A 25,453-nucleotide genomic window follows, 5' to 3' on the forward strand; every position below is an offset into this window, starting at 1 on the left:
TGCAGGGGTCAATGACGTTTTTTTTGGGACTCAGACATCCGGTGGTAAAACCACAGCTATTGCCTATAAATTAATTAGAAATTGGTAACTGATGTACTGATATGAATATGTTTCTTAGATAACCCACTAAAAATAAAGAAAACTATTTAATCCATACAATAGTTGCACTAGCTGTGGTGTTGCACCAGCCTGATGTGTGCTGCTACTAAAACATATCCAGACAGACACAGACACAGACACAGACACAGACACAGACACAGACACAGACACAGACACAGACACACACACAGAGACACAGACACACACGCACACGCATACGCATGTGCACACACGCACACACAGCCTCACCAGGTCATTCATGTTGGCCTGACTGGCTGGGTGTATGTCCTCCAGGAACTCCAGCAGGTAAAAGGTGTACCTGTCCATCAGGTGGACTCCAATTGCCAGATCAGGCTGGTGCTGCACAGAAAGTAGACAAGAAATTAAAACACTGCTGCTGCCAAACCGCTGATCATTATCATAAGCTATACTTACACAACCCTGCGACACCTACAGTACCGCGCTGAAATGTTCCTGAAATCTTATGATATAACATGGATAAGGCTGGTGGTTTTGGTTGAGGAGAATACGCTATTTGATTTTTTTGTGCTATCTGTGATCGGAAATAGCACCAAACATGAGCTCGCAATTTACTCTGCAGGTGGTGGAAAGAACAATTTTACCCCTGGCAGGGGATCCTGCACAGAAAATTATTCCCGACCTATTGTAACAGTGAACATGCACTAAAACAGTGAATCAGTCAACATCCGGTCTCATTCCAAATTTTTGTTTTTAAAGTCACAGAAATAGCGATACCAATAGAGATACCAATAGAGATACCAATAGAATCTAAATTGTCATGTACTTTCAACTACATGGTAAAAGCTTTGTAATAATACGCAGCAAACACCTGTTCACTGATCACATCTGAGAACTAACCAGCATAATGGCACATCTTTGCCGTTACCAATACTGTACTTACTGCTTCCTGTAAATTGCTGAATGCTCTCAATAATTATTTGTACAGTACAGTATTCAATGTTTCCCACTGACTTTTCATTACTCAAAGTGGTAGGGGGCTAGGTGGTATCAGAGACATGTGACTATGAGCACTGGAAAGGCTATTCTATGCATTTTAATGAGAAATATGATATGTAAACCCTGAAATTAATACATTTTGGCGAATGAACTTAAATTCAGCAACTTGCTTACATACAAATTACATCCACAACACAAAGCCTTTATCTTTTCAGGGCGCGTTGTCATGGTGGTAGGTGTTTGTTGCCAAGGTGGGTGCCTCAGCAATTAAGTGCTGGGGGAAACCATGATATTTAAAGGTGTAAACAAAGTCCAGTTAAGCTCAAGGTTTTAGGTGAGGGCATGGTGCACACTAGGGGTGTACATCACAGCTTTCATGACAATACGATACGGTATCGATTTCTTAAAGCAGGGTTTCGATTATTTTCGATATTCTTCTATTATGTTATGGAACTAGGTCATTGGACAGGGGCCAGCGATAAGATTATTTCCAATACTTAACAATGCCCCACGACACGATATGATTCGATTCAAATAGTCGACCATAGGATCGATGCATCGATACATTTCGATTATTATTTACGCCCCTGCAGCCAGCCAATGGGGCCTTACCGAGAGGGAGTCCTCTCCGACCTGGCTGCTGGCCAGAGCCATGATGTTGGGAGAGTAGAAGCGTTCATACATGGAGGCCCCCTGGCATGTGTCTATGATGAAGAGCAGCTCGTGGTACCTGCAAGGAGGAGGAAAAAGGTACATGCACATGTAACTAGGAGTTCAGTTGTACGTGACTTCACAGCAGCATCATTTACTGAAACCCGGTCAGAAATAATGAAAGCCCTGCTATAAAATCATTATGACACATGCATGCATTTCATACTAAATCACCCAGACTGAATGGAGGACATAGGCTATTAAATGTGATGCAAACGGTTAATACGATTAAATGTAGAGCTAACAAATGAGACAGCATCAGTCTTGGTAGAGCAACACTAAGTATATTTTCAAGCTCCATATTTAAACTCAAACAGACAATGCATGAAAAACACTGCTGGTCATACACACAGACACTGACGGATAAAAGGTGAGATAAAAGGCAAATACATTGATGCTGATGCTGGTCCTGAGGACAACACACAGATACTAGCCACGCTAGTCCCTTAAAAGTGGTATTCAAATGATATCTACTTCATAGCAGTAGTCACTTGCGCCTTTGTGACACTGTGGGGGTGAGTCTGACAGGGGACACGGATACCATTTCATTTTATTTCATTTTCATGAATTCAGGCTGTGGGAGGAAAGAAAGGGTAATAGCAGCAGTACAGGTCCTCACCTACGCTTCTGCCACATCTGCTCAAAAGCATCCGCCAGCTCCACATTGCTGATCTCCTCTGAGTCCTGGAACTTCAGAAAGCCATTTCCCCCGTGACCTAACAAATGGAAACACATAAAATGGAGGGTTGGCCACTTGGAGGACAGAATAGTACAGTACAGTATATGTACAGGGTAAACTAGTAGTGGTGTCAAAAATAATCGATTCGGCGATGCATCGCAATGCGTGGCAGGACAATTCAATAATCGATTCGGCAAATGCCATAATCGATGCGACATATTTTTTCAAGCTTCCGTTACTTCTGTGGGCATTTCCGGAGTAAATGAGCTTCACATTAAATTAAAAAACTTCAAAGCTTTGAAAGCTGCAGCATTGATACACACAACAGTCAATGAAATGTTATTCAGTATGTGACTGCTTGTATTGCCTCATGGCTGATGAAAAATGTGTCTATTCTTTCAGTAGAAGTGTAATGCATTGCAATGCATCGTCGAATCGAACTGACAGGTTTGTGGAAGGTATCCTGTGGCAGTGCTCTTACCTGTCAGGTAGATCAGGATGTTGCTGTGATCATCAGACAACAGGCGCTTTGACCGAGGAGTGCTTGGTGGCAATCTCCCCGTCAGAACCCTCAGGAAGTTCTCTACCGTCACCTGAAAAAGTTTCACAATAAAACCTGAAATGAATCATGGGGGTTTCTACGCAAGTTATATCAAGATTTTGGATATAAGAATTCATGAATTGTGAACGTCAATGGGCATCCATAATGTGCACACAGTGAAGCAATGCGGACGTATACATAAAATGATATACAGGTACATTATCTCAACACAAACATAGGCATTTAACTCAAGCAGTGCATTAGAAAAGCTTCACAATCAGAGATTGAAAACAAAATCAATCTGGAATTTAAAAAAAAAAAACAGAGATGTCATGAAATGTGCACCCTTTTCAGAAAAAAATCCCACAGGATGTGATTATAGTCAAATTGGGAGGTCACAATCACATAAAGCTGTGAAGACAGCAAAACGCCTCACCTCATATCCCCGGTAATCCACCTCCACGTCATCCCCATACACATTCAACTCCATGTTTTTGTGGCTGAACACTGTGGCTGGTTTGGGGTTTCTATGGTTACAGGCCATATCGTCTGCCAGCATCAGAACAATGTGACTGAAAAAAAAACCAACAAGAATAGCCTCAAATTAGAACAGTTGTGCACGAGGAAGCTATTTTAGATCTCCCCGATGAAATAAATATATCTTTGATGGTCTCTCATGATGATTTAATGGAGGAAGGAAAGCTATCGAGTAGTACACTGACTTTATAAGGTGATATTTAAAACGGATGAAGCCCGGAATAGGACACATAATTAATATTCATCTAGAAACACGATATGAACTGTGGAACATAGAATTGAAAGGTCAGGGGGATTTCTCTTGTGACAAGCCGAGCCTTCAGTTAAGAGTCAAGATGATTAGCTACAGTACGTGATGAAATATCACTCTACCAGGTAGTGAAGTGTACCACCAGATAATTGCTAGTATGACACATCAAAACCTCTCCTTAGATTAAATCAAATTTAAAGTGAAAGTGACTTTGTATACTGGTAATGCAAGTCTAAAGCAGTAGCAAGTATAATGCTCTTGTGCAGAAAGTTGAGAAACAAATGCTTTACCTATTAATACTCAAAATACAAGTAACAAGTAGTTACCAAAAAGTAACAAGTAATATACAGTACAGGGCAAAAGTATGGACTCACCTTCTCATTTAATTAATTATCTTTATTTTTGTGGCTTTTTAAAAAACATAAGACATTTTCAGAGAGGGCATTATTTCTGTGCATGAACACATGGATATTTTTTTGCTTAAAAAATGAAAATATATAAAAAATAAAAACAATTATTTAAAAAATATCAAAAAATGCCAAACAGTGACGTCAACACAGCAAAACTGAGGGCCCCACATGTTTCAACAAGCTTATTTTTCTGTCTATTTTCAAGTAAAAATACCCAGTCATTCGAGTCCATTTTAATTTATACAAGCAATACAAGACAGATTTTCTTGATCTGATAATAGGTCACTTGGTCAGCATAGCTGGTTATCTAGGTGAAACAGTGATACAAAAAGTAAAAGTAAAAGTGAAAAACCCTGCCACAGATTCCCTCCAACACAGGTTTGACCTCTCCAAGTAACTGGCTGTGACTCAATATCATATCAAGAAAATGTCTGTAAAATGCTTGTATTGGCAAATGTTTAAAACTAGGTTTTAGGTCTCAAAATTCCAGTTCTACAATTCTAGTGAGTTATCGGAGGACTGTAATGTTCAATTAGGATTGATAATAGAAAATAGACAAAAATAAGCTTATTGAAATGTGTGGGGCAGTTGTGCCGTGTCAACGTCAGGAGGATAGACAGCTGTAATTGCTGTTGGACAACAGCTAGAATTATATTTTTTGGTAAGTACGTAATTCTCCATGTGTTCATGCACAGTTTTGATGCCCTGCATGAAAATACAGAAGGAAAATCCACAAAAATAAAGAGAATGCATAAATGAGAAGGTGAGTCCATACTTTTGCCCTGTACTGTATGATTACACTGGTGAAAAACAGGACATTATTTTCCTTTTTCTTAAGATTTAGCGTATTTGCAGATTAGGTATGGTAACAATTGATGTGTCAGGTATATTCAACAGGAAGAGCTTTGTTACATGTACACCAGTGGTTCTTAACCTGGGGTGCCAGAGATCGCAGGGGGTCCGCAGAATATTGTCTGCGTTAAGGTTGAGACCAAAATTCTGTATGCAAACATTATAATTAGGCCACATCAACACCAAATTAAAACATGTTTTGCTCGCCATTTTAAGACATTGATTGATTGATTGATTGATTGATTGATTGATTGATTGATTGATTGATTGATTGATTGATTAAGTCATATTCTTTAATGTCTTGAACGAGAATCATTGTATTAATCAATTTCATCCATTTTAGTGCGTAATATGTGGAAAAGTTTGGGTTAAGGGGTGCTTGGCTTATATTGGGAACAGGTAAGGGGGTGCTTTACAAAAACAGTTTAAGGACCACTGGTGTACACAACTTCACAAACCTGTCTGGGATCCCCAGCCTCTTGACACTTCGATACACTGACAGACTATTGGCCACATGTCTGTAGTTGAACCAGAAACGGGATGTACACACCTAGGCAGGGAAATAGTCACAGCAAAAAGACAAGAGGATGAATCCATGTAGTAACAATTAATAGAGCACTCTCACAGAATGCTCCATGCCATCAATCATGAACCAGTAGTATACACTGAAACCATTACAAGCTACATACCAGTACAGCCCAGTTATTGGTGTGGCCACTCCTGAAGAATTGACGGGCTCTTCCCTAAATTTGAACAGACAGGGGAGGGTTTTAATAAGAGCACATTGGTCAAAATAATCAGTCTACACTTTATCCTGCACAATATCAAAGGCCAACGCATTTACAAGAATGTAGACTAGCCTTTAAGGCCAACAGGCGTTTTGCCTGAGGGACAATGATATGTAGGCAATGCCATATGTCCTAAGAAATACACACAGACTTGCATTGCAACATAAATTTTATTTCCTGTGTTTGAAATATCGTTTTTCTATTTTGACCTGTTTTGAATATTCACTAAACCACCTCTTGCCAATCTTTCTGCAGTCAACAAAAAATGTAATCGACTCATACCAACACCTGTCAAATTTACCAAGATCATCTTCCCAACAGCACGATGACCCATATCTCAGATCAGAATAGCCTACTGCCTTCTAAGCCAACTTCAAAATAACTGTATGATTTGCTTGCTTTATTACCACTGTCTTACGTTTTGGAAAAGATTGACACTTCAGGAAATCAATAACATTAGCTGACGTCCATCAGAACAAGCTTGGATGCTGTTAGTGTTAGCAGTCCTCCTTCAGACTTTATGTAAGGACTTACACCGTGCATCGGAGAATGACAGGAGGTGGGTTTTGTGACATGATTAAAATAGACTATGGGCAATGACAACTAACCATACAGTCGCTTATTAATTAGCATCCAGCACAAACATTAGCAGATCAGGAAGACAGCTGTGCACCGGTAAGCTAGCTAACATGTCAGAAAGCAAGGGACCATTCTGCTGTATTATTTTACCGAAACAGTCTAAAATGTAATGAAATTAAATCCTACCTCAACATCATTGGTTTGGGTGACAGAGAAATGAAACAGTACGAAAGAAACAGTGAGTATTCCTAATATATTTAGGCTGCCCATCATCTGTTCCTTAGCAGGTGAGCTTTCGTCACACCCTCCTGAAATGAAGCACTTCCCGTTTCCTTCAAAATAAGAGTTTCTCGAGTCGCAGTAAAAGTGTGTGGCTGTACAGTAATTACAACAGAAATATCACTTAATAAAGTTCATAATCACATGAATATAAGCACTGCAGAGAAAGAACCGCCTTCCCCATTTTTCTTGATATGTTTTGCCATTGCAGAGGCACGAGACAAAAGTTTACAGCTTGTATTCAGTGAGGCGGTTTCAGGAGCAAGGTGTGCCAGTCTGCCAGAGATGCAGGAGAGTTTGCGATTTCTGTCGGCTAGGGGTTCCCAAACTTAACCATGACAAGCCCTCCCATATGCTGCTAAATTCCAGCCAAGGCACCCCCTGCGCACCCCCTTTCACGACCATAGCCTGTGTGTGTCAGTGTCCCATTGTGGATATTTAAAATAACTAATGTTAGTTGGAACAGATTATTATGCCGCTTTTAACTAATGGGAATATTGTTAAGAGGGTTGTGGTTTATTTAGGTAATTAATGAATTACCAAATGTATAAATTAATTAATTATTTTCATGTGCTATACTTTTTCTGACAACATTCCGCAGCCCCCCTTGCATCCCTTCGCGGCCCCTAGGGGTCCCCGGCCCCACTTTGAAAACCACTGCTACTAGGCCTAGATCTATTTGAAAAAAGTAATAGGGCTAGATGAAAAAAAAGATGAAATGTAATGGAAGATATAACACCATATTCAGTTATTGCCTTCTTGGGAGTTGATATTTCGGAGTAATGGTCAAGTCAAAGTTTTTGTTTGTTTGTTTTAAGCGGTTTTAATAAAGGATTCCTGTTTAATGCGTGTAATAGCCAGTGGTCATAGTTTCATACATTTCCACTATTTTCACGCATAAAAATGCAAGTATGATTTCTGCAGGCCTGTGTGCTAGAGGGTCTTTTGAGCCTCAGTAGATTTTGAGACTGGTCTCAATTTTCTCCGTTTTTTAATGTATTTTTGGGGGGCTTTTCGCCTTTATTCTTGACAGGACCATAAAGGACAGACAGGAAACGAGTGGGGAGAAAGAGAGACAGGGAAGGATTGGCAAATGACCCAGGCCTGAATCAAACCCGGGTCGCCGACGTAGTGACCCAGTGTCCCAACAATGGACCACGGCATGGCTGAGAGAGAGAGCAATATCTGTGATGTGAAAAACAATTACCAGAGCATAGCCTATAGCCTATTCAACCATTCAGAAAACATTTGTCAGATGCAAAGACTATTGATATGTGGGCAAAAAAACTTAATTACTATCCTTATCATTTCCAAGCTTCTAAAGAATAATAATTGCATGGAAAGGAATTAAACCTGTAAATGGAGGCAAAATTGATGGGGATTAGGGCAAATTTTGAAAGTAGGTCAGAGAATCAGCACCAAAAAGGATGGTACATGCTGTTATTGTTAGGCTAGATATACAGTACAGACAACCTGTAGCTTTTGCACTCACTTACCAAGGGAATAATATATTTCAGCTGCACTCTTGTGTCAGGTTTACACAGAATGTAGGCCTACATTGATCATTTGATTTTTGACAACACTCAAATACTGAAGGGTGCTTGTTTGATTGTTTACACGTTATGTGAAAGATTCACATCAATGAAAGTTCACATAAGTTTCCTTGTCCTATAAGTTGATGTGATATTGGCACCAAACTGTTGCCTCAACAGGTCCTTGAACAGCTCACCAATTGCGTAACTCCGGGATACAATTTCTTGGATATTTTTAACACTTTAACCAACATCAATGGAACCTCCGCACAAATCACCTTGATATAGCATCCTCAAACATTGAATATTTAGGTACAGTTTGTGACAAAAGACCTAGCACATTTGTAAACACTGGGTTAATAGTAATGACGAATGGAATAGATGTCTTAAATTGTCGTTCCAATTGCTTGCAACTGAACTCTTTGGATATGACCTTACATAATCTTCATAAACACCACAAGTGATGTCACAGACCTCTTCCAGTCAATGTGATGATGATTTAGGGTCATGACTCATGGGTAAGCGGTTAGAGCGTCAGACTTGTAGCCCAATGGTTGCCGGTTCAACTCCCGACCCCCCAGGTTGGTGGGGGAGTAAATAGCCAGTGCTCTCCTCCATCCTCCTCCATGACTGAGGTACCCTGAACATGCACCGTCCCGCCGCACTGCTCCCTTGGTGCGTCATTGAGGGCTGCCCCCTTGCACGGGTGAGACATAAATGCAATTTCGTTGTGGGCAGTGTGCAGTGTTCACTTGCTGTGGAGTGCTGTGTCACAATGACAATGGTTGGAGTTTCCCAGTTGGGCTTTTACTGTTTGATATACTGTATTAATTGTCCTGCTTTCATTAAGTTTTTGTACTTTTTAATCAAGTTTACTAAAGGGTTTAGATTTCCTTGGAAGGTGTAAAAGTCCAAGTGTGCCTGTTTTAATAGTAGGCCTATTACCTTTCACTCAGCTATTACTGTGATTTGAGTAACAAACTTTGGTAGTTAAAAGCGAATGGCCTCTCAACTAGGGGTGGGTATTGGCAACAATCTCACAATACAATACACATCCCAATACAGAGGTCACGATACGATATGTATTGTGATACGATACGGTACATACATGTGCATCCCGATACATGGTCTTCAAGCTGATATATATCCCGATATTTTAGGCTTCTCTATTTATTCTTTTTTCTACAATTTTAAGAAAATAAACATATTTATAATCAAATGTTACTTTTTTGTTTTCTGTAGCTATACTTATACTGTAGTGTATAAAGCACAAACTTTCACAAAGCTATTGGCCTACTGCATAGCAAGGAGCAACTGTCAAATGCAGTTTCAGCAACTTGATAAACTAACTGTTTGTTGTAGGCCTACTTGAAATATCGATACTGACGCCTCCTTATCGATACGTGTATCGTGAAGAGGCCTGCGACGATGTATCCTGATACCGATATTTTGAACACACCTCTACTCTCAATAGTTGACATCAGGGACTTTTTTTCTCCAAAATACAGCAGTGTCACCTGAAATACAGTACAGGACCTTCAAAGTAAAATCAGTATGTATGTGGCACTGTGTTCTGGTTTGCAATTCAGTACCCTATGGTGTCGTTGTGGCTTACTCGTACCGTCTCTATGCCGTTTACTTCATCAGTGTCACATGGCTGTGTCTTATTTGGAAGTCGACAGTTGATCTTTGGAATATTCCTACAGTCCTTTTTTCTGTTTTCTTACCACACCTGTTAACGTCCTTTCTTTATTCTCATGCAACTTTTTCATTCGAGGGGCCACTTCAAATTCCTCCAAGGGCCTTACAAGTCCTCCAGGGGCCATACGATGAACACAAACCAGGATTCCCCCCATGCCCTTTAGGCCCATATTGAAGGCAGCCACCTTTAAAACAGACCCTGCCTTCTCTAGGTCCCCTGAATATAACTTAATTGTATTGCAAATGTAATTTCTAAGATTTCTTTACAAAATATGTCATATTTCATGTCATATTTCATTACATTAAAATTACATCTGGGGCCAGATAAAACAGCCTGTAAACAGCCCTCGACACATGGGTTCCCCCACCCCTGAACTAAACAAGCTCTGCTGAAAGTAAAAACGAATCACTCCAATCACATAGACTTCACTTTGTTACGCATATATTGTTTCTTGTTGGCCTACTATTTAACCAGTACAACATTACAAGATGTTTTATTGTCAAATACACATACATTTCAAGGAACTCTTCTTCTTGGTTAAAAAGCTTCTAATAAACTTAGCTAGTTCAACTGGTTACAATACCCAACATGTTTCGGCCAACAATGGCCTTCATCATGGCTTTTTAAAAACTGGATTGAACGCAGAAGCCCTCTGACCTATCTTCTTTGTCTGGTACACATGAATTTCATTCAGCAATGAAAAGTTGTGTGCTCAAAAAAGTCCCCAATGCAGGTTCCAAGTAAAGTCTAACCAAAGATAGAGCACCTTCACAAAAACTGAATTGAACGTCAAAGCCCTCTGACCTATCTGGTTGCCTGGTACACATACATTTCCTTCAGCAATGAAAAATAATGTGTCCATGGACAAAAATGCTTTGCTCCACCCAAAAAAGATGAAGAGAACAGAGGCCAATTTCACCTAAACACGTTTTATGTTTTGTGTACCCGAGCACATTTTATTTGTTAGTTTTATTTTTTTTTATTTTTGTGTACCTGATATGGTAGGCCTATGGTACAGGTACAATGTGAGGTCCCTTAGGGAAGGGAGTGTGGGCTGAGGGGTTTACTTTGTCCTGCCCCTGGCTTTAGGACATGTGGACGTCTGGGCTTGGCCCTCATCAGCCTGATTAGCTTGATGGGCCGGTTCCTTAGCTCGCCCCTGTCATTACTGAAGCCCTGAAAATAGTTTCTATGGAACCGCCCTGGAGAATTACTAGCCCATTATTTTTGACATGCCTAAGGCAACACTTCAAGCATGAGGCCTTTTAAATTAATGGCCCAGGCAATTAAGGCATATATCTCTTTGATAAACCACTTCACAAAAATGACACTTATTGTAGGCTATTAATTGCAATTTTGCAGTAGCCCATTAGAGAAGATGCCCAGTGGTCTATGCAATCTCCTTTTGCTTAATGGCACTGTGTGGCATTTCCTTGATTAATACTGACTCATTTCTTACATTGTCAGACACAAAGGTGGCAGTGTAGGCTATTAATAATGAGTCATAGCTCATCGTGTGGCCATCCTGTTTGAAAGACAGATTAATCTGCTACTATAGGCATAAAGGCTAAAACCATGAATTGATCTTAATTATAGGCAAATGTGTTTATGAGGCCCAATTTTATTTCAAAGCAACAGATTTCTGAAACCAAACTGTTGGAAATGTATTTCATGATGCAAACTTAATTAGCAGTGTTAATCCTATCGGGTGGAGCTAATAGAATAGTGAATCGGTGGTTTGCGATGTTTGGAATGAAATAGCCAGATTAGAGAGAAAGTTATTGCGCCTATGCATCCCACCACGTGGTGGTCGCAAGGTGTAAGCATGTTGTTATCTTTTATTTCTTAAAAAGGTAGCCTATCTCAACTCTATTTATAGAGCGCAGACAAAGTAGGCTAACCAAAACTCGTTTAGAAGCATCTTAACTTGAGCTTCAGTCGTCTGTGCAACAGCATTGGTCAACCTTGTGACTTCAGCTCCGGCGATCTGTGAGGCAACGCTCAGACCTCATATCAGTCTGTGCATCATTGCGCTTAACATCGCGCGCAGCCAATTTCCCTATTTTACCATTCAGCGCCCAGAATGTGGCCATTTCTACAATCGTTGGATTTTTAACCTAGATCGATTTGAGGGCCTGGTTGAAACGCAATATGTCACATGGACATCACCCGGTTTAGCGCTGAGAAAAGAGGTACTTCTTTCTGGAATCCAACAGTCAAAGGGAATTTGAATTGAAGCTCCGACTGCGCGGAGTTGCCACAGCGCACAGATAAACCAAAACGCAAAGTAGCCTATTTCACCGTCACGAAGTGACATTTTTAAGAATCCCGTTACCTGTCAAGACGGATATGAATACCAACGATGCAAAGGAGTATCTCTCAAGAAGGGAGATACCCCAACTGTTTGAGGTGAGATTTATGATGAGCATTGTTTCTGATGATACTTCTTTTAGTTAGGCTACTTACATTTTCGGTTGTTTGGACGCACACGTAAACAAAAGATAGGTCAGATAGCCTACTTAAATGTGGTCATATAGTATTTGCCTTCACCCTTGTCATTTAACTCATCTTTTGTCCTTCTATTCTTTATCTGCTTGGGGCGATGAGTTCCACTTGGTGATATTTCGTGCGGTGAGGAATCCATGTCTCCAAATAGACCTAGATTCTCTTTAGTTCCAAAAATTGTATTGTCACCTGTTCTCTGACAGTCTCTGTAGTTCCAAAAATTGTATTGTCACCTGTTCTCTGACAGTTAAACGTCTTGTTGCCATAATTAATTTGACCCAAAAACCGTACACTATTCTTTTGTCACAGCCATTAATTATTAGGCTAGATGCTGTTTGCAGTAGGCCTACTGTCCACTGCTATTTAACAATTTGGATGAAGGAGAAGTTATACGTGAGTAATGTGCCATAAAGACTGGCACAACTACAATCTGCATGCTGTTTACAAGTCTGTTCTGTCAAATAATGTGGAAGCATTCATGACACCAAATCTGTTTTCATTGAAAGGTGATCCAATGGTAAATTTAATGTTAAATAGCATCACGTTGTTTTATTTGATCAACTTCTCCTCAATGCTGTTGGTCTTGAATGTTTTTAATGTCTAACCTAAATTAAATCCTTGGGTGTGATTCCATTTAATTGTTATTTGCAGACAGAGATTTAGTGAGGTCTAATTAAAGGGGGGTAAACATGGACACTAGAAACACCTCAAGGGAATGCAAACAAAAACAAGGAGTGTAACTTGAAAGGATGCTATTGAAATTATTAATAAAGAACCTTCTGTTTTCATCCAGATCCTTCACACTATGTATGCCTGTGTGTGTGTGCGTGCGTGCGTGCGTGCGTGCGTGCGTGTGTGTGTGCGTGCATGCGTGCAAGTGTGTATGTGTGTCTGTGTGTGTGTGTGTGTGTGTGTGTGTGTGTGTGTGTGTGTGTGTGTAACAACAACATTGTTTTCATTTTTTCATTGTCATTGAATCTTTGTTTGTTTGGGTGTGTTCAGAGCCTGCTGACAGGTTTGATGTACTACCGTCCAGAAGACCCTATCGATTACCTGGAGACCTGCTTGAAGAAGGTGCGAGAGCTGGGAGGCACAGACAAAGTCAGATGGGACACCTTTGTGGGTCAAGAGAAGAAATCTTTGCCTCCCCTGAATGGAGGCCAGTCGCGGAGGTCTTTCTTTCGAAACGGTATGTAGGTGAAGGTAGAGATGGCGTCCGCGCCAAGTTTCGCTCGGTGCGTAAATTCCAAACCAAAAATGCAGTGTGAAGAAAAAGGACTCGCACACAGGACCTTCATGCTGTTCAGTGAAACTGTATTAAAAGCTTAAAGTAAAGAGAAGCCAAAACAAAAAGTGGGAACACTGATGATGGGCTAGACCCGAAACGTTTTGCATCCCACTTTTTGTTTTGGCTTCTCTTTATTTTCAGCTTTTAATACAGTTTCACTGAACAGCATCAAGCTCCTGTGTGCGACTCCTTTTTCTTCACACTGCAGAAACGGTATGTAGGGCAGGACAGGAAGAGGAAACTAATCTGCCAGTCAAATGAAATAATGGTTCAAATAGAAATGCAAAAACGACGACAAGGTATCTCCTCAGACCTTCTGCCTGGAAGCACAGCAGACTAAATACTGTCTCATTACTGGTTAGTTACCATGAAGGAAGAAACTTTGATCAGTTGAGGAAATAATGGCCGTGCCATGAAATCGGCATCATGACTTGAAGCAAAACGATAGGGAAATGAAGCCAGAGGAGGATCTACAAAGACACCCACTGAGCTGGATTTGCATGGCAAAGCTGTTAGCTTTAATCACAAACTGTTATTGGCCAATGTAGCTGTGTTCTGATTTAAGGCCATGAAAATCTTTCATTATTATCTTTATGGTTTGACAATTTATAGCAGTTCATGAATGAGCTGTCTGTGTGCGGTTGTAAGACTTCACTGCCATTGAGTACTTGCATTTGGGAACATCACCAGCAGCCCAGTTAGCGCTGATTGAAGTTCAGTAACACTAGGCCTATATGTCAAGTAGAAAATGTCTGTGTTGTACTGTGGCCACATACATTAGGCTATACAGAATAGTGGACAAAACTGACCGATCTGTCCTTGACCTAGTCAAGAAATCCACAACAAATATGGTAAATGGTCCCAACATGTCACTTAAATCAGTATCTGGGTGGAAACTGTGGAATGAGTGATCTGACTGGTTAAACTGTAGCTCTGTCCACTAGTGTGATGTATTTGGTAGACCTCTCTTCTGACCCATGCTGGTGAGAACTTCCCATCCACAGAATATTTGCTAGATCAAGGTTGATTTTTGGTGGAAAAACATGACTTTCGAAACTATACAAAATAGCACGTGATGTTGTTTACACATTTTGACAACTCTCTTCTATAACATGCCTTATATATAACATATCTTGCACTCTCCATCCTAGTTATGCCCGACAGCCCCAACTTCCCCTATAGACGATATGAGCGGCTCCCGCCTATCCATCAGTTCTCCATCGAAAGCGACTCAGACCTTTCGGAAACGGCAGAGCTCATTGAGGAGTACGAGGTGTTTGACCCTTCTAAGCCTCGTCCCAAAGTTATCCTTGTCATCGGTAAGGAAGCACAACCTAATCCTTCTCTCGCACTTTTCAATATGTTCACTCATACACTGTATGGCACGCGGACGTGTGAAGTCTGTCAGTTACACCAGTTAATTCATTACACGGTACATCATATCATGAAGGAGTGAGTGGTCTCTCGTAGTCTAATCTTTCTCTTTCCTCTTTTCCACTGGGGGTTTTCTGGTAGGCCTACAGCTCGACAAAGCATGACTTGGCTGCCACTTTTTACTGTTAGAATGAGCTGTGTCAGGCCTATTCTAAAATTAAAAAGTGACGGCCGAGTCGTGTTTTGTCGAGCTGTAGGCCTACCAGAAAACCGGCAGTGGAAAAGAGGCATAAGTCTCTCTGTGTCTGTCTGTCTGTCTGTCTGTCTGTCTGTCTGTCTGCCTGCATCTGTCTCTGTCTCTGTCTCTGTCTCTCTCTCTGTCTCTGTCTCTGTCTCTGTCTCTCTCTCTGTCTCTGTCTCTCTCTCTGTCTCTCTCTCTCTGTCTCTCTCTCTCTGTCTGTCTCTCTCTCTCTCTCTCTCTCTCTCTCTCTCTCTCTCTATCTCTCTCTCTCTCTCTCTGTCTCTCTCTTTCAACAAGTTACCAATGTGTTGCTGTGTTAATTAGAGTGATCGATAAATCCTTAGGTACGGATACCCTTTTAAAGCAGATCTCATTTAGATGCAGACAGTGAAAGCATGAACATCACCACCAACAGTGGTGTGGAAGGTTGTGGAAGGTTGAATAGATGTGAAAGTTCATTTGTGTGTGTGTGTGTGTGTGCGTGCGTGCGTGCGTGCGTGCGTGCGTGCGTGCGTGCGTGCGTGCGTGTTGTGTGTCTAAGTGCATGCATGCTTGCTATGTTATATAAATTTCGATTGCATCCTATCATGTACTGTAGTGTAAAGTATTTTCAAGGACAGCCATACAGCCTTATGGATGTTACAGTAATGGGAATGAAGAGGAGCTGTCGAGTGCGTGAATGAAAGTATGCTTTTCTGACCATGCACATGTCTCATCATGATTTTTTAAAATGGATAAAGGGTGCCTCTGTATCATGTTTTTCAAAAGAATGTGTCTCTGTAGGAGGCCTACATAGTCATTTAAAATCTGTCACGTACGTACGTATGTAGATGGCGGTTTCACATACGTTATTGTATGTCCCGGCTGTAGCACACTGTGACCTCGTTATAAAGACGACTGGGTGCGTGATTGTTCTGCATATGCATGCCAAGCATGATTGGCCTGAGCTGTCAACGTGACACATGGTGGTATCTCATGTGCCCTTCACAGGTGGCCCTGGCAGCGGCAAAGGCACGCAGAGCTTGAAGATCGCGGAGCGCTACGGCTTCGAGTACGTGTCCGTGGGGGAGCTGTTGAGGAAGAAGATGATACACAACGCCACGTGTAACAGGAAGTGGAGTCTGATCGCCAAGATAATCACCAACGGGGAGCTGGCCCCACAGGTACGAAGCAAGCAGCATCCCGGTCCTGAGGAGGAGAGGCGGAGGGTAATGATGTGTCAGCCAGACACCTCGCTACCAATTAAGTCTTGTCAAAAAATGCCAGAATAAGAGTGATTTGTTGTTTCGTTGCGTGTGTCGTGTCAGGCCTTGTCAGTGCAGTGGAGCACAGGGAGACTTTGGTACACCACTTTCATCCGCCAGCATGTGAACTAGAATATTCATTACCTGCTGTCAGGGTGTTGCTTGACTACAGCTTTTCTATTAAATATGCAATTAAATTTGAGTCATGAAAAGCTTTCACGTTAACCTATACCTTGTTGCCTCACCTATCACTTGAATGGATTATACTGACTTTTATTATGAATGCTGGATGAAAGGAATGTGGGCATTTTGATGTGCACTATACAAAGACAAATGCAGAGATGGGGAAAAGAGAAGTTTGACGAGTTTGACACTCTCATCAGAAGTGACCATTTGGCTCCAGTCCAGATACAGTACAGTATGTTGTAATTGCAACCATACATGTATGCTGTTTGATGGAGAAAACAAACAGCATAATAGAATTGCAGGCTCACCCATCTATAGTTCAACATTTGAAGAGCTATTTTCCAAAATGAGATATAAACCATTTTTGACTTTTTGCATTTTAATATTGGAATTGACTGTTAAGAGGCCCAATCATGTATGTTTGACATCTTGCCATTCAAATGTTTTGAGAACATACTTTTTAAACCTCTATAAAAATGCATTTTGCGATGTAATTCAATGGAATGCCATTTGATTACTCCCACTGTTGCCTATTCTATTGCATTTGACAATCTACAACTATCTTCTGATGCGAGAAGCTGACACAATTTTTTTGCTCGTGACATCACTCCAAGCTGTAAGAGATGTGATTTATGGGAGCCAGCATTATGAATATTTAATACATTTTGGATGAATATCAATGTGCTGAAATATAACCTAAGGAGCAAATCCTCAAGGACTCATAGGAATCCACAAACACAGGTGGGTAGGGTAGCTATAATCGGCAACCAAAGGGGAAAGGATTAATCTCCAGAAAATCCAGATTAAAACAAGCTGTTATGTCGTCTCTGGGTTTTTACTACAAGGGCAGATTATTCTAATTCTTACGTCATATCCTATCTTGTGTTTACCCTGGGTGCTTCCAAAAATCATTAATTTTGTGTTGCTGTGGCCCCCACTCTCCCTCCGAGTAGTCCTGCCTTCCGGTCATGACCACCCCCCACCCCCCCCCCCCCCCCCCCCCCGACCAATTCTCAGTTTGTCCTCAGAGAGGGGAAGATGCAGAGATGCAGAGATTAATGCATTCATGTTGACAAGTAGAATGTAAACTGTTGTGGCTGGCATTTAGGGCAAAAACAATGTTCATGGTTCACCATGATTTTATGATTAAGACCAGGATGAAGGCAAATAAGGACACACAGTTGCCAGCATTATACAAAATCTGGCATGCCTCTACTAGTGCAGTGTGATACAATGCAGCCCCCAGTTGTGTGTTTCTTAATTAAGGTGCCTTTTATTTTTAGATTTAAGACTGAGTCCTTGACTTATAAGATTATATGTTTTTTTATATGTTGTCACTACCAGCCATTGTCTCCTCAGCACCTTGAATCTATTAGTTAAGTGTATCTGTTGAAACAAATACTGAACTATTACAGAGTCTAACTCTAAGCCCCGTCACTAGTACCCTGTGTTAGGGGAATGGAAAAGAATCTGTTGAATTGAAATATAAAGTGTTACTGGCAAGCCAAATGTAATGTAAAGAATCATCATTTTCATCATTATTATCATCATCATCATCATCTTCATTATCATCATCGAGGTCGTCATCGTGGTCCTCATCGTCATCGTCATCATAATCATCATGTTAATGTAGAGTAGAGTAGATTAGAGTAAACTAGAGTAGACTAGAGTACTTTCATTAATCTCGAGGGAAATGAAGGTGTCTGACAGCTTACATAAATACACAAATACAAAACATACACAAAGACCTAATATACATTATTGCACATTGCAGTAAACATTTGAGTACAGCGTTAGCCTTGCATCATATGACTCCTGTGAGCACGCTGAATAAGGAAGATGCCCAGATCTTGCCCTCTTGCCCCGTAGAGGAAGGCATCATTTGGTTAAGGGGAGTTGTCTTCCCGTGTTTGTTACAGAGGGGCTGAACTAGGATTGATGTTGTGGATATTTTTAGATGGACTCTTAACTTACTACTCTTCTGGTCCAATGAACAAAGTTCACATTCCCTCTGAAGAAGCTCTGGCTGAGGCACGGGCTGCTCTTGCATGCAATTGTCTTCATTTGCATTCGGACGTGTGTGGTTAGACGTTGTTGCATTATCATACATGTGCTCTCATGCAAGTTCTCATTTTGGTATAGTGGCTGTCAGGGAGAGTAGTATGGCAGTATGGCATAGCCAGGGAGTTTGAAGACCCCATGGTAGCGTGCCACAGTGCTCCTTTTGCCTCCTGTTGAGTCCATAGTGTACATAGTGGGCATGTTACAATTGCTGGGACAGAAATGGGGCATACGTAGATACAGTAAGCCTCAGTAGCTGTTGAGGTATTTTACAATACAAGCCACTGCTGTTGTTTTTTCTATTATTTTTTCTTTTTACATATTATTAATCCAAGAAAATGTCTATGCCCTTACAGGAAACAACCATAACTGAAATCAAACAGAAAATCATGAAGATACCTGATGTCACTGGAATTGTCATTGATGGCTTCCCCCGTGATGTTGGACAGGCTCTATCATTTGAGGATCAGGTATGTCTCCTGGATAAAATGAAATACTAAAAAAGTGTCCCAATGAAAACTTTACGATTTCATGAGACTGTATAAGATCTTCGTCGTCATCATCAGGGGCGGTTCTATCATTGGGCAAGGTCGGGCAATTGCCCGGGGCCCCGTCCAGTCAGGGGCCCCGTCGTCAATCGACATTTATGCATCGATTTTTCATGCGGTGGCAATTTAAGCTTTCGGGGCCCTTGGCCGCAGTTCGATGGGGCCCACCTAGATAATCTTGCTTTTGGGCCCATGTTTCCGTTGTTACGCCGCTGCCTGCATTTAAACAGCAACGATTATAAAATAATAATTTAAAGGGGGGCTCGAAATTGTTCTTTGCCCAGGGCCTCAGATTTTCTAAAACCGCCCCTGGTCATCATCACTTCATTCTTGAGGAAATTGTATATCTGAATCTGTATCTGTTTACTCTTCTGCTCTCTCTCTCTCTCTCTCTCTCTCTCTCTCTCTCTCTCTCTCTCTCTCTCTCTCTCTCTCTCTCTCTCTCTCTCTCTCTCTCTCTCTCTCTCTCTGTCTGTCTGTCTGTCTTTGTGTCTGTGCACGTTCTTCACTCTTACACTCTCACACTAGTAGTGTATGGAGACAACTGCTGCTGAGCCTTGCTCTGAGGAATTACAGCCATGTGCTCTGACCAGAATCTCAAGTGTGGATTGTGTAAAGTGGTCTGAACATCTGTTTCATGACTTCCAATGCTCGCACACACATGCAGTAGGTACAGACATGAGTAGTGAGCCCACGCACGCACACACGTACGCACGCACGCACGCACGCACGCACACACACACACACACACACACACACACACACACACACACACACTCACACACCCAGACAGAATTGGTAAGAGAACATTGACACAGGGATATGATCTCATTACGACACAGACTCAAGAGTGATACACTTAAGTGCAAAATGTGTGCCTCTATTTTTCTCTTTTTTTTTCTTCAATGTACCAGCTCAGCTGGTCGGAGCGATGATTGCAGTCCACTGTGGTTAGTCTTACAGCATGGGGGGAATGAAGCATACAAACTGTTGGTAGTGATGGGGGTAATGTGAGATATTTGCTCTGCTGTGAAGTGGATAATTACCCCAATGAGTAAAGATCAGGAGCCGTAGTCTATTCATCATTTACATTTCTGCCTCCTCAGCGACAAGATGCTTTGTAAGGCCCCAATGAAGACGCACTTGTTGAACATGTTCAATTCAAGCACAGGAATTTTCCAAATTATTCTGTTTTTTTTTTTTAATTCCAACACCCCCACCAATCCCCACCCCCACCCCTTGCCCATCAGCTATTTACTTCTATATGGGCTTGTCTCGATGGGGTGTACGCATCAGTGATAATCAGCTCTTCATTAAGGTCAGTGAGATCCAATAGGAACCGTTTTAGACCGACACGTTCCCTGGAGCCAGGCACTTGATGTCCGCGAAGCTGCAGACAAACCCACAGGCACATGGTAATTTTTCCACTAATGGAATCCCCTGCTGTCTCAATTGGGAGTATACAGGGTTGAGTTTGCCTCCTCGAAAGAAGTGGAATGTGTTGTTGTTTTGCTCTGCATTTGAAATGAACCATGGGAACCATGGTTAGCCTGGGTGTCTCGGGATTGATAGTCTTTGGCCTGGTTGACCACACACAAGCTCTTTGAAAAATGTCACAAATGCTGAACATTGTCACAAATATGTTGCCTGATTATCATCGACGTTCAAATCTCTTCGAGACTTGGTCTGACCAAGAGCATAACAATTAATGTTTCCCAAACGGCATGGTTGACCTGCCTCCCTTGGTTTGCTTATGGTTGTTTGCTTATCGACAAAGTGGGAGGAGCTCCCGTATTTGCGGGAACTCAGAAAGTACTTGCATTGATCTTGACCTGACTAGTTGCAACGCTGAGAGTGTTGCGTCACTGGCACAGCCTGTATAACAAATATGTCACGAATGCTGAACATGGTTTAGCCCCCCTCCTGTTGAAACCCTTCAGAAAGCCAGCGTATTCTTTAACCCACGGGTTCACATGCAGACAGAGGGACGGCGGCATACTGTGCCAGGCTTACTACCTGGGCTCTATAATTTTCTCTTGAAGAGCAAATGACTGGCGGTGCTTCAGGGGCGAGTGCCCAGGAGGACTTTATTGGTATTTGCCAGGTAACTGCTGTGTGCCAGAGTTCCGGAAACAGCAATAAGAGATTTGATGTAATCTTTATCTCACCTGGCCACACAGCAAGCAAATGTCTCTGTACAGAGGCAGGTTTTGCCGTCTGCCACAAAACTGGGCTCCTGAACGCTGTCTGGCGCTCAACCTTAACGAGTGGCAGTGATGACAATCTCGTCTATCTTCTCTCTCCCTCTTCCTCGTTTCACGCCCATTACTGTTGATGTTGTCTGGCAAAGCAAGGCATGCGCATAGCGGGACAGACAGATGACAGAGCCAAAAAGAAAGAAGCTTTGACTCTTAAAAGCAATCAATCGTTTAAAGTTCAATCATTAAAATCTTGCAAAGACCTGAATGAAATGCACAGCTTTTTTTTGCTTTTGGTACAGTTTCTTACTGTGGAGATACAGAGTGAATGACAAGGCACTAGGACATGCATCAGTTTTTGTGTCATAGAAAAAAAACAACTTGCTAGTAAAAATAGGACTATGACTCCTGCATCGGTGGGATCATTATGTCTCTGCAGTGTTTCATGTGTGCTGTGTTGTTCCCTTCATCTGTGCTTTTGCATTGCTGAGTCTCTGCCCTATCCCGTCATGAGAGAAGTGTGTCTAGTTTCCCAAAGCCAAGCTGGTGATTAACTGGCTCACTGTCAGCCTAGCAGCGGGTGTGTCAGTGTTGCTTTGCCTTAATAAGGACCGGTGTGTGTGTGTGTGTGTGTGTGTGTGTGTGTGTGTGTGTGTGTGTGTGTGTGTGTGTGTGTGTGTGTGTGTGTGTGTGTGTGTGTGTGTGTGTGTGCGTGCGTGCCTGCCTGCCTGCCTGCCTGCCTGCGTGCCTGCGTGCCTGCGTGCCTGCGCGCATGCTTCCCACACATCATGTTCCAACTGTGTGTGAAGTTGTTTTCAGCACATGAAGCCTAGTCATGTTTAACACAACAAAGACATTGCCTGCCTCTCATGGGATCTTGTCTCTGTGTCTGTGAGCATCAGTGATCATCCCCTTCTGATGAAATCACCTCTGCAGTTTACCAGTAGATGTTAAGCATGGAGTGTGTCCTGCTCACCGGCATACCCACTGACGGGGGGACAAGCGGGTCCATTGTCCTGGGCCCAGGTAGAAGGGGGGCCCAGAAGTGGGACCCCATTACATTGTAGGCCTATGTATTGAGAAGGGGGCCCTTTCAGATGCTTTTGTCCCGGGGACGGTCAAAGCTGTCAGCGGCACTGCTCACTGGATATCTTGATGGACATATCCTGTGTCCTGCCCAAAAAAGTCCTGAACCGCCAAAGACAAAGATAGACAAATCAAGCAATGACAGAGTTTGACTTACAAAGTAGTTTGCAAAGCCATTTACGGAAATCGCACAGTACATGTTCGAAAGGATCCGTGTGTGAGTGTTTGGTTTGTTTGCTAAGTTGTTGGGTTGAGTTGGGCCACAAGCATTTCCAGGACATCTCTTCAGTGCACTTGAATGATACGATTTCCTCTGATTTCTTCACATTGACCACGCAGAAGTATAATTTGCTGGATGTCAATTTGGTGACAGTCTGTACAATAAAGCTAATGTTACCTTTTTGTTGGTTTATATTTAGCATTTAAAAATGGAGGAACATTATAACCAACATAGTAGTTTCATGTGTTAGATGAATTCATGCGTGCAGAAGAGACATTACAACTGAGGGATGATTCCGGACTTAATCAAGAGATAACAATAGCATGATGAAACAGCAATGCAACACATGGGGCCTGGAGAGACGTACAAGACATACTCAGAAATATACACAAATAGTGCATTATCACATAGATATCCATAGATGTATCCATCCATACATAAATACATACAAACACACACATACAGGCATGCATACATATACACATACATACAAACTATACATACATCCATACAAACTGTACATAAATCCATACAAGTGTACATACGTACTGTACATACATACGTAGGCCTACTGTACATAGGCCTACATACGTACTATACATACTTACATACATACGTACGTATACATACATACATACATACATACATACATACATACATACATACATACATACATACATACATACATACATACATACATACAGTATACAGTCACATTTTACAATTACATACTATGCATAGTGTTTCTATAGACATTTCATGGAAATCATTTTATTATACCTGGTAGTACTGGGATTATCTGTTTTTGAATTACCATGACCTTGAAATTCTTTCCACTGACGTACTTGTTATTCCCAAAATACAATCTCCGAGCATCAGTAACGGTCCTGCAGCTTTCGCTGTTTGCTTGGTGTCATCTTTCCACGTCACTGATTCTTGTCATTGAGGATTGGGATGAAAGGCATTGAAGTCCTTGTTTCTTTTCTTGACAGTTTCGAGCTTTGAAATACTCTGAAACAGGCTTTAAGTTCACTACTCACCATTATAAATTGAGCATGGTGTAGTATTTAGATTGTGGAATGTTGTACCCACAGATAATTATGAGTAATTTTGTAATACTTGTAGGAGCGGGAAAGTATCTGCACACTGCTTGCAAAAGACTTAATTTATTTGGAGCGACGTTGCGATCATAGATCTTCTTCAGGCATCTATGATCGAAACGTTGCTCCAAATAAATTAAGTCTTTTGCAAGCGGTGTACAGGTCCTTTTTCCGCTCCTACACGTGACAGTTTTTTGATTTGGACCCTGCTGATGCTTTTCTGCTGGATGTGCGCGCTTTCCACTACACTCTTAATTTTGTAACACTACCTTTCTGCATGCTGTAATGGGTTCTGAGATTATGCCAGCAATGTACCTCTGGTTTGTTTCCTGTTGCATGAGATGCACAGAATAAATAAATCATGAAAGAGGAGTTTCAATAGAGATAAGAGAGCTGAAATCTGTACCTATAAATACCTTTGGTAATTGAGCTGTCTCCTGTCTCCTGTCTCCTGTCCCGTCCCCTGCCATCCCTAACCCCCCACCCACCCCCAAACCCTGCCAGAGGAGGGAGGGATAATGGCAGCAGTTTCCTTGGGGAAAACGGTGGGCTCCTTGCATTGCTTCTTTTCCCTACAGCAACGCCTCACGCTCCTCACGACTACACTCACAGAGGGAGGCCCTCTGAGAGCAGTGCTATATTAATAAAACACTGGGTGGTCTTCCATTGGGGCCGTCCTCTCTTTCTCTCTCCATCTCTGTCTGTCTGTCTCTCTCTCTGCCTCTCTCCATCTCTGTCCGTCTGTCTCTGTCTCTCTCTGTCTCTCTGTCTCTCTCTCTGTCTGTCTGTCTGTCTGTCTGTCTGTCTGTCTGTCTCTCTCTCTCTCTCTCTCTCTCTCTCTCTCTCTCTCTCTCTCTCTCTCTCTCTCTCTCTCTCTCTCTCTCTCTCTCTCTCTCTCTCTCTTTCTCTCTCTCTCTCTCGGAAGTAAACTTTTATAACTCCAAACATAGTATTTACAAGACTGTGGAGAGCCAAGTCTCTCCAACAGTATAGTGAAAAGTCAGTGTAATATTCTGCAGTTGGTCAGTGTAATTGCAACTCTTCAGTGAGATCGTTTCTTCACATTGAAGTGTTGGTATTCATACCTTATTTTGAGTGGGACCAAATGTTATCTGAAATGGACTTAATTTCAACTCTTCAAGAGTTATAAGAACAAGAGTAGGCAGAGTGCTGCTAGTATCCCTCAAATACAAGTGGTGCTTGGAGGGTGCAATGTTCACCAAAAAGGAGGGGAAAGTCCTTGGTCCAGGCACTTCAGTTGATTTGAAAAGTCCAAAACAGTCTTTATTCACTGGGCCTATGGCAGGGCCGATAAGCTTTGGTGATTTTTTAATGTACTAGCCCACTGAAAGATTGTTTTGGACTATTTAAATCAGCTCAAGTGCTTGAACCAAGGATTTTTTTCCCTCTCTTTTTCTTCAAGAGTTATATTGACACCTCATTATTTACTGTGAAGGGGCACTCC

At 41.8% G+C, this 25,453-nt stretch overlaps 2 protein-coding genes across 2 annotated transcripts in view; one reads left to right on the forward strand and one right to left on the reverse strand.

Moving 5' to 3' along the window:
* Positions 1-6,714, reverse strand: part of pigk (phosphatidylinositol glycan anchor biosynthesis, class K) — a 36,332-nt gene extending 29,618 nt beyond the window's left edge. The window contains exons 1-8 of the mRNA XM_063220249.1: positions 6,611-6,714; positions 5,747-5,800; positions 5,516-5,607; positions 3,445-3,580; positions 2,949-3,060; positions 2,408-2,504; positions 1,690-1,807; positions 349-459 (exon numbers count right to left, since the gene is read on the reverse strand). Of these exons, the coding sequence (XP_063076319.1) occupies positions 349-459; positions 1,690-1,807; positions 2,408-2,504; positions 2,949-3,060; positions 3,445-3,580; positions 5,516-5,607; positions 5,747-5,800; positions 6,611-6,697 (807 nt within the window). The 5' untranslated portion in view covers positions 6,698-6,714. The remainder of the gene's footprint in view (positions 1-348; positions 460-1,689; positions 1,808-2,407; positions 2,505-2,948; positions 3,061-3,444; positions 3,581-5,515; positions 5,608-5,746; positions 5,801-6,610) is intronic.
* Positions 6,715-12,022: 5,308 nt separating this feature from the next.
* Positions 12,023-25,453, forward strand: part of ak5 (adenylate kinase 5) — a 64,505-nt gene continuing 51,074 nt past the window's right edge. The window contains exons 1-5 of the mRNA XM_063220250.1: positions 12,023-12,346; positions 13,445-13,631; positions 14,882-15,049; positions 16,336-16,508; positions 19,193-19,306. Of these exons, the coding sequence (XP_063076320.1) occupies positions 12,287-12,346; positions 13,445-13,631; positions 14,882-15,049; positions 16,336-16,508; positions 19,193-19,306 (702 nt within the window). The 5' untranslated portion in view covers positions 12,023-12,286. The remainder of the gene's footprint in view (positions 12,347-13,444; positions 13,632-14,881; positions 15,050-16,335; positions 16,509-19,192; positions 19,307-25,453) is intronic.

The sequence above is a fragment of the Engraulis encrasicolus genome, chromosome 16, assembly GCF_034702125.1.
Source record: "Engraulis encrasicolus isolate BLACKSEA-1 chromosome 16, IST_EnEncr_1.0, whole genome shotgun sequence".
In the NCBI taxonomy this organism is placed as follows: domain Eukaryota; kingdom Metazoa; phylum Chordata; class Actinopteri; order Clupeiformes; family Engraulidae; genus Engraulis; species Engraulis encrasicolus.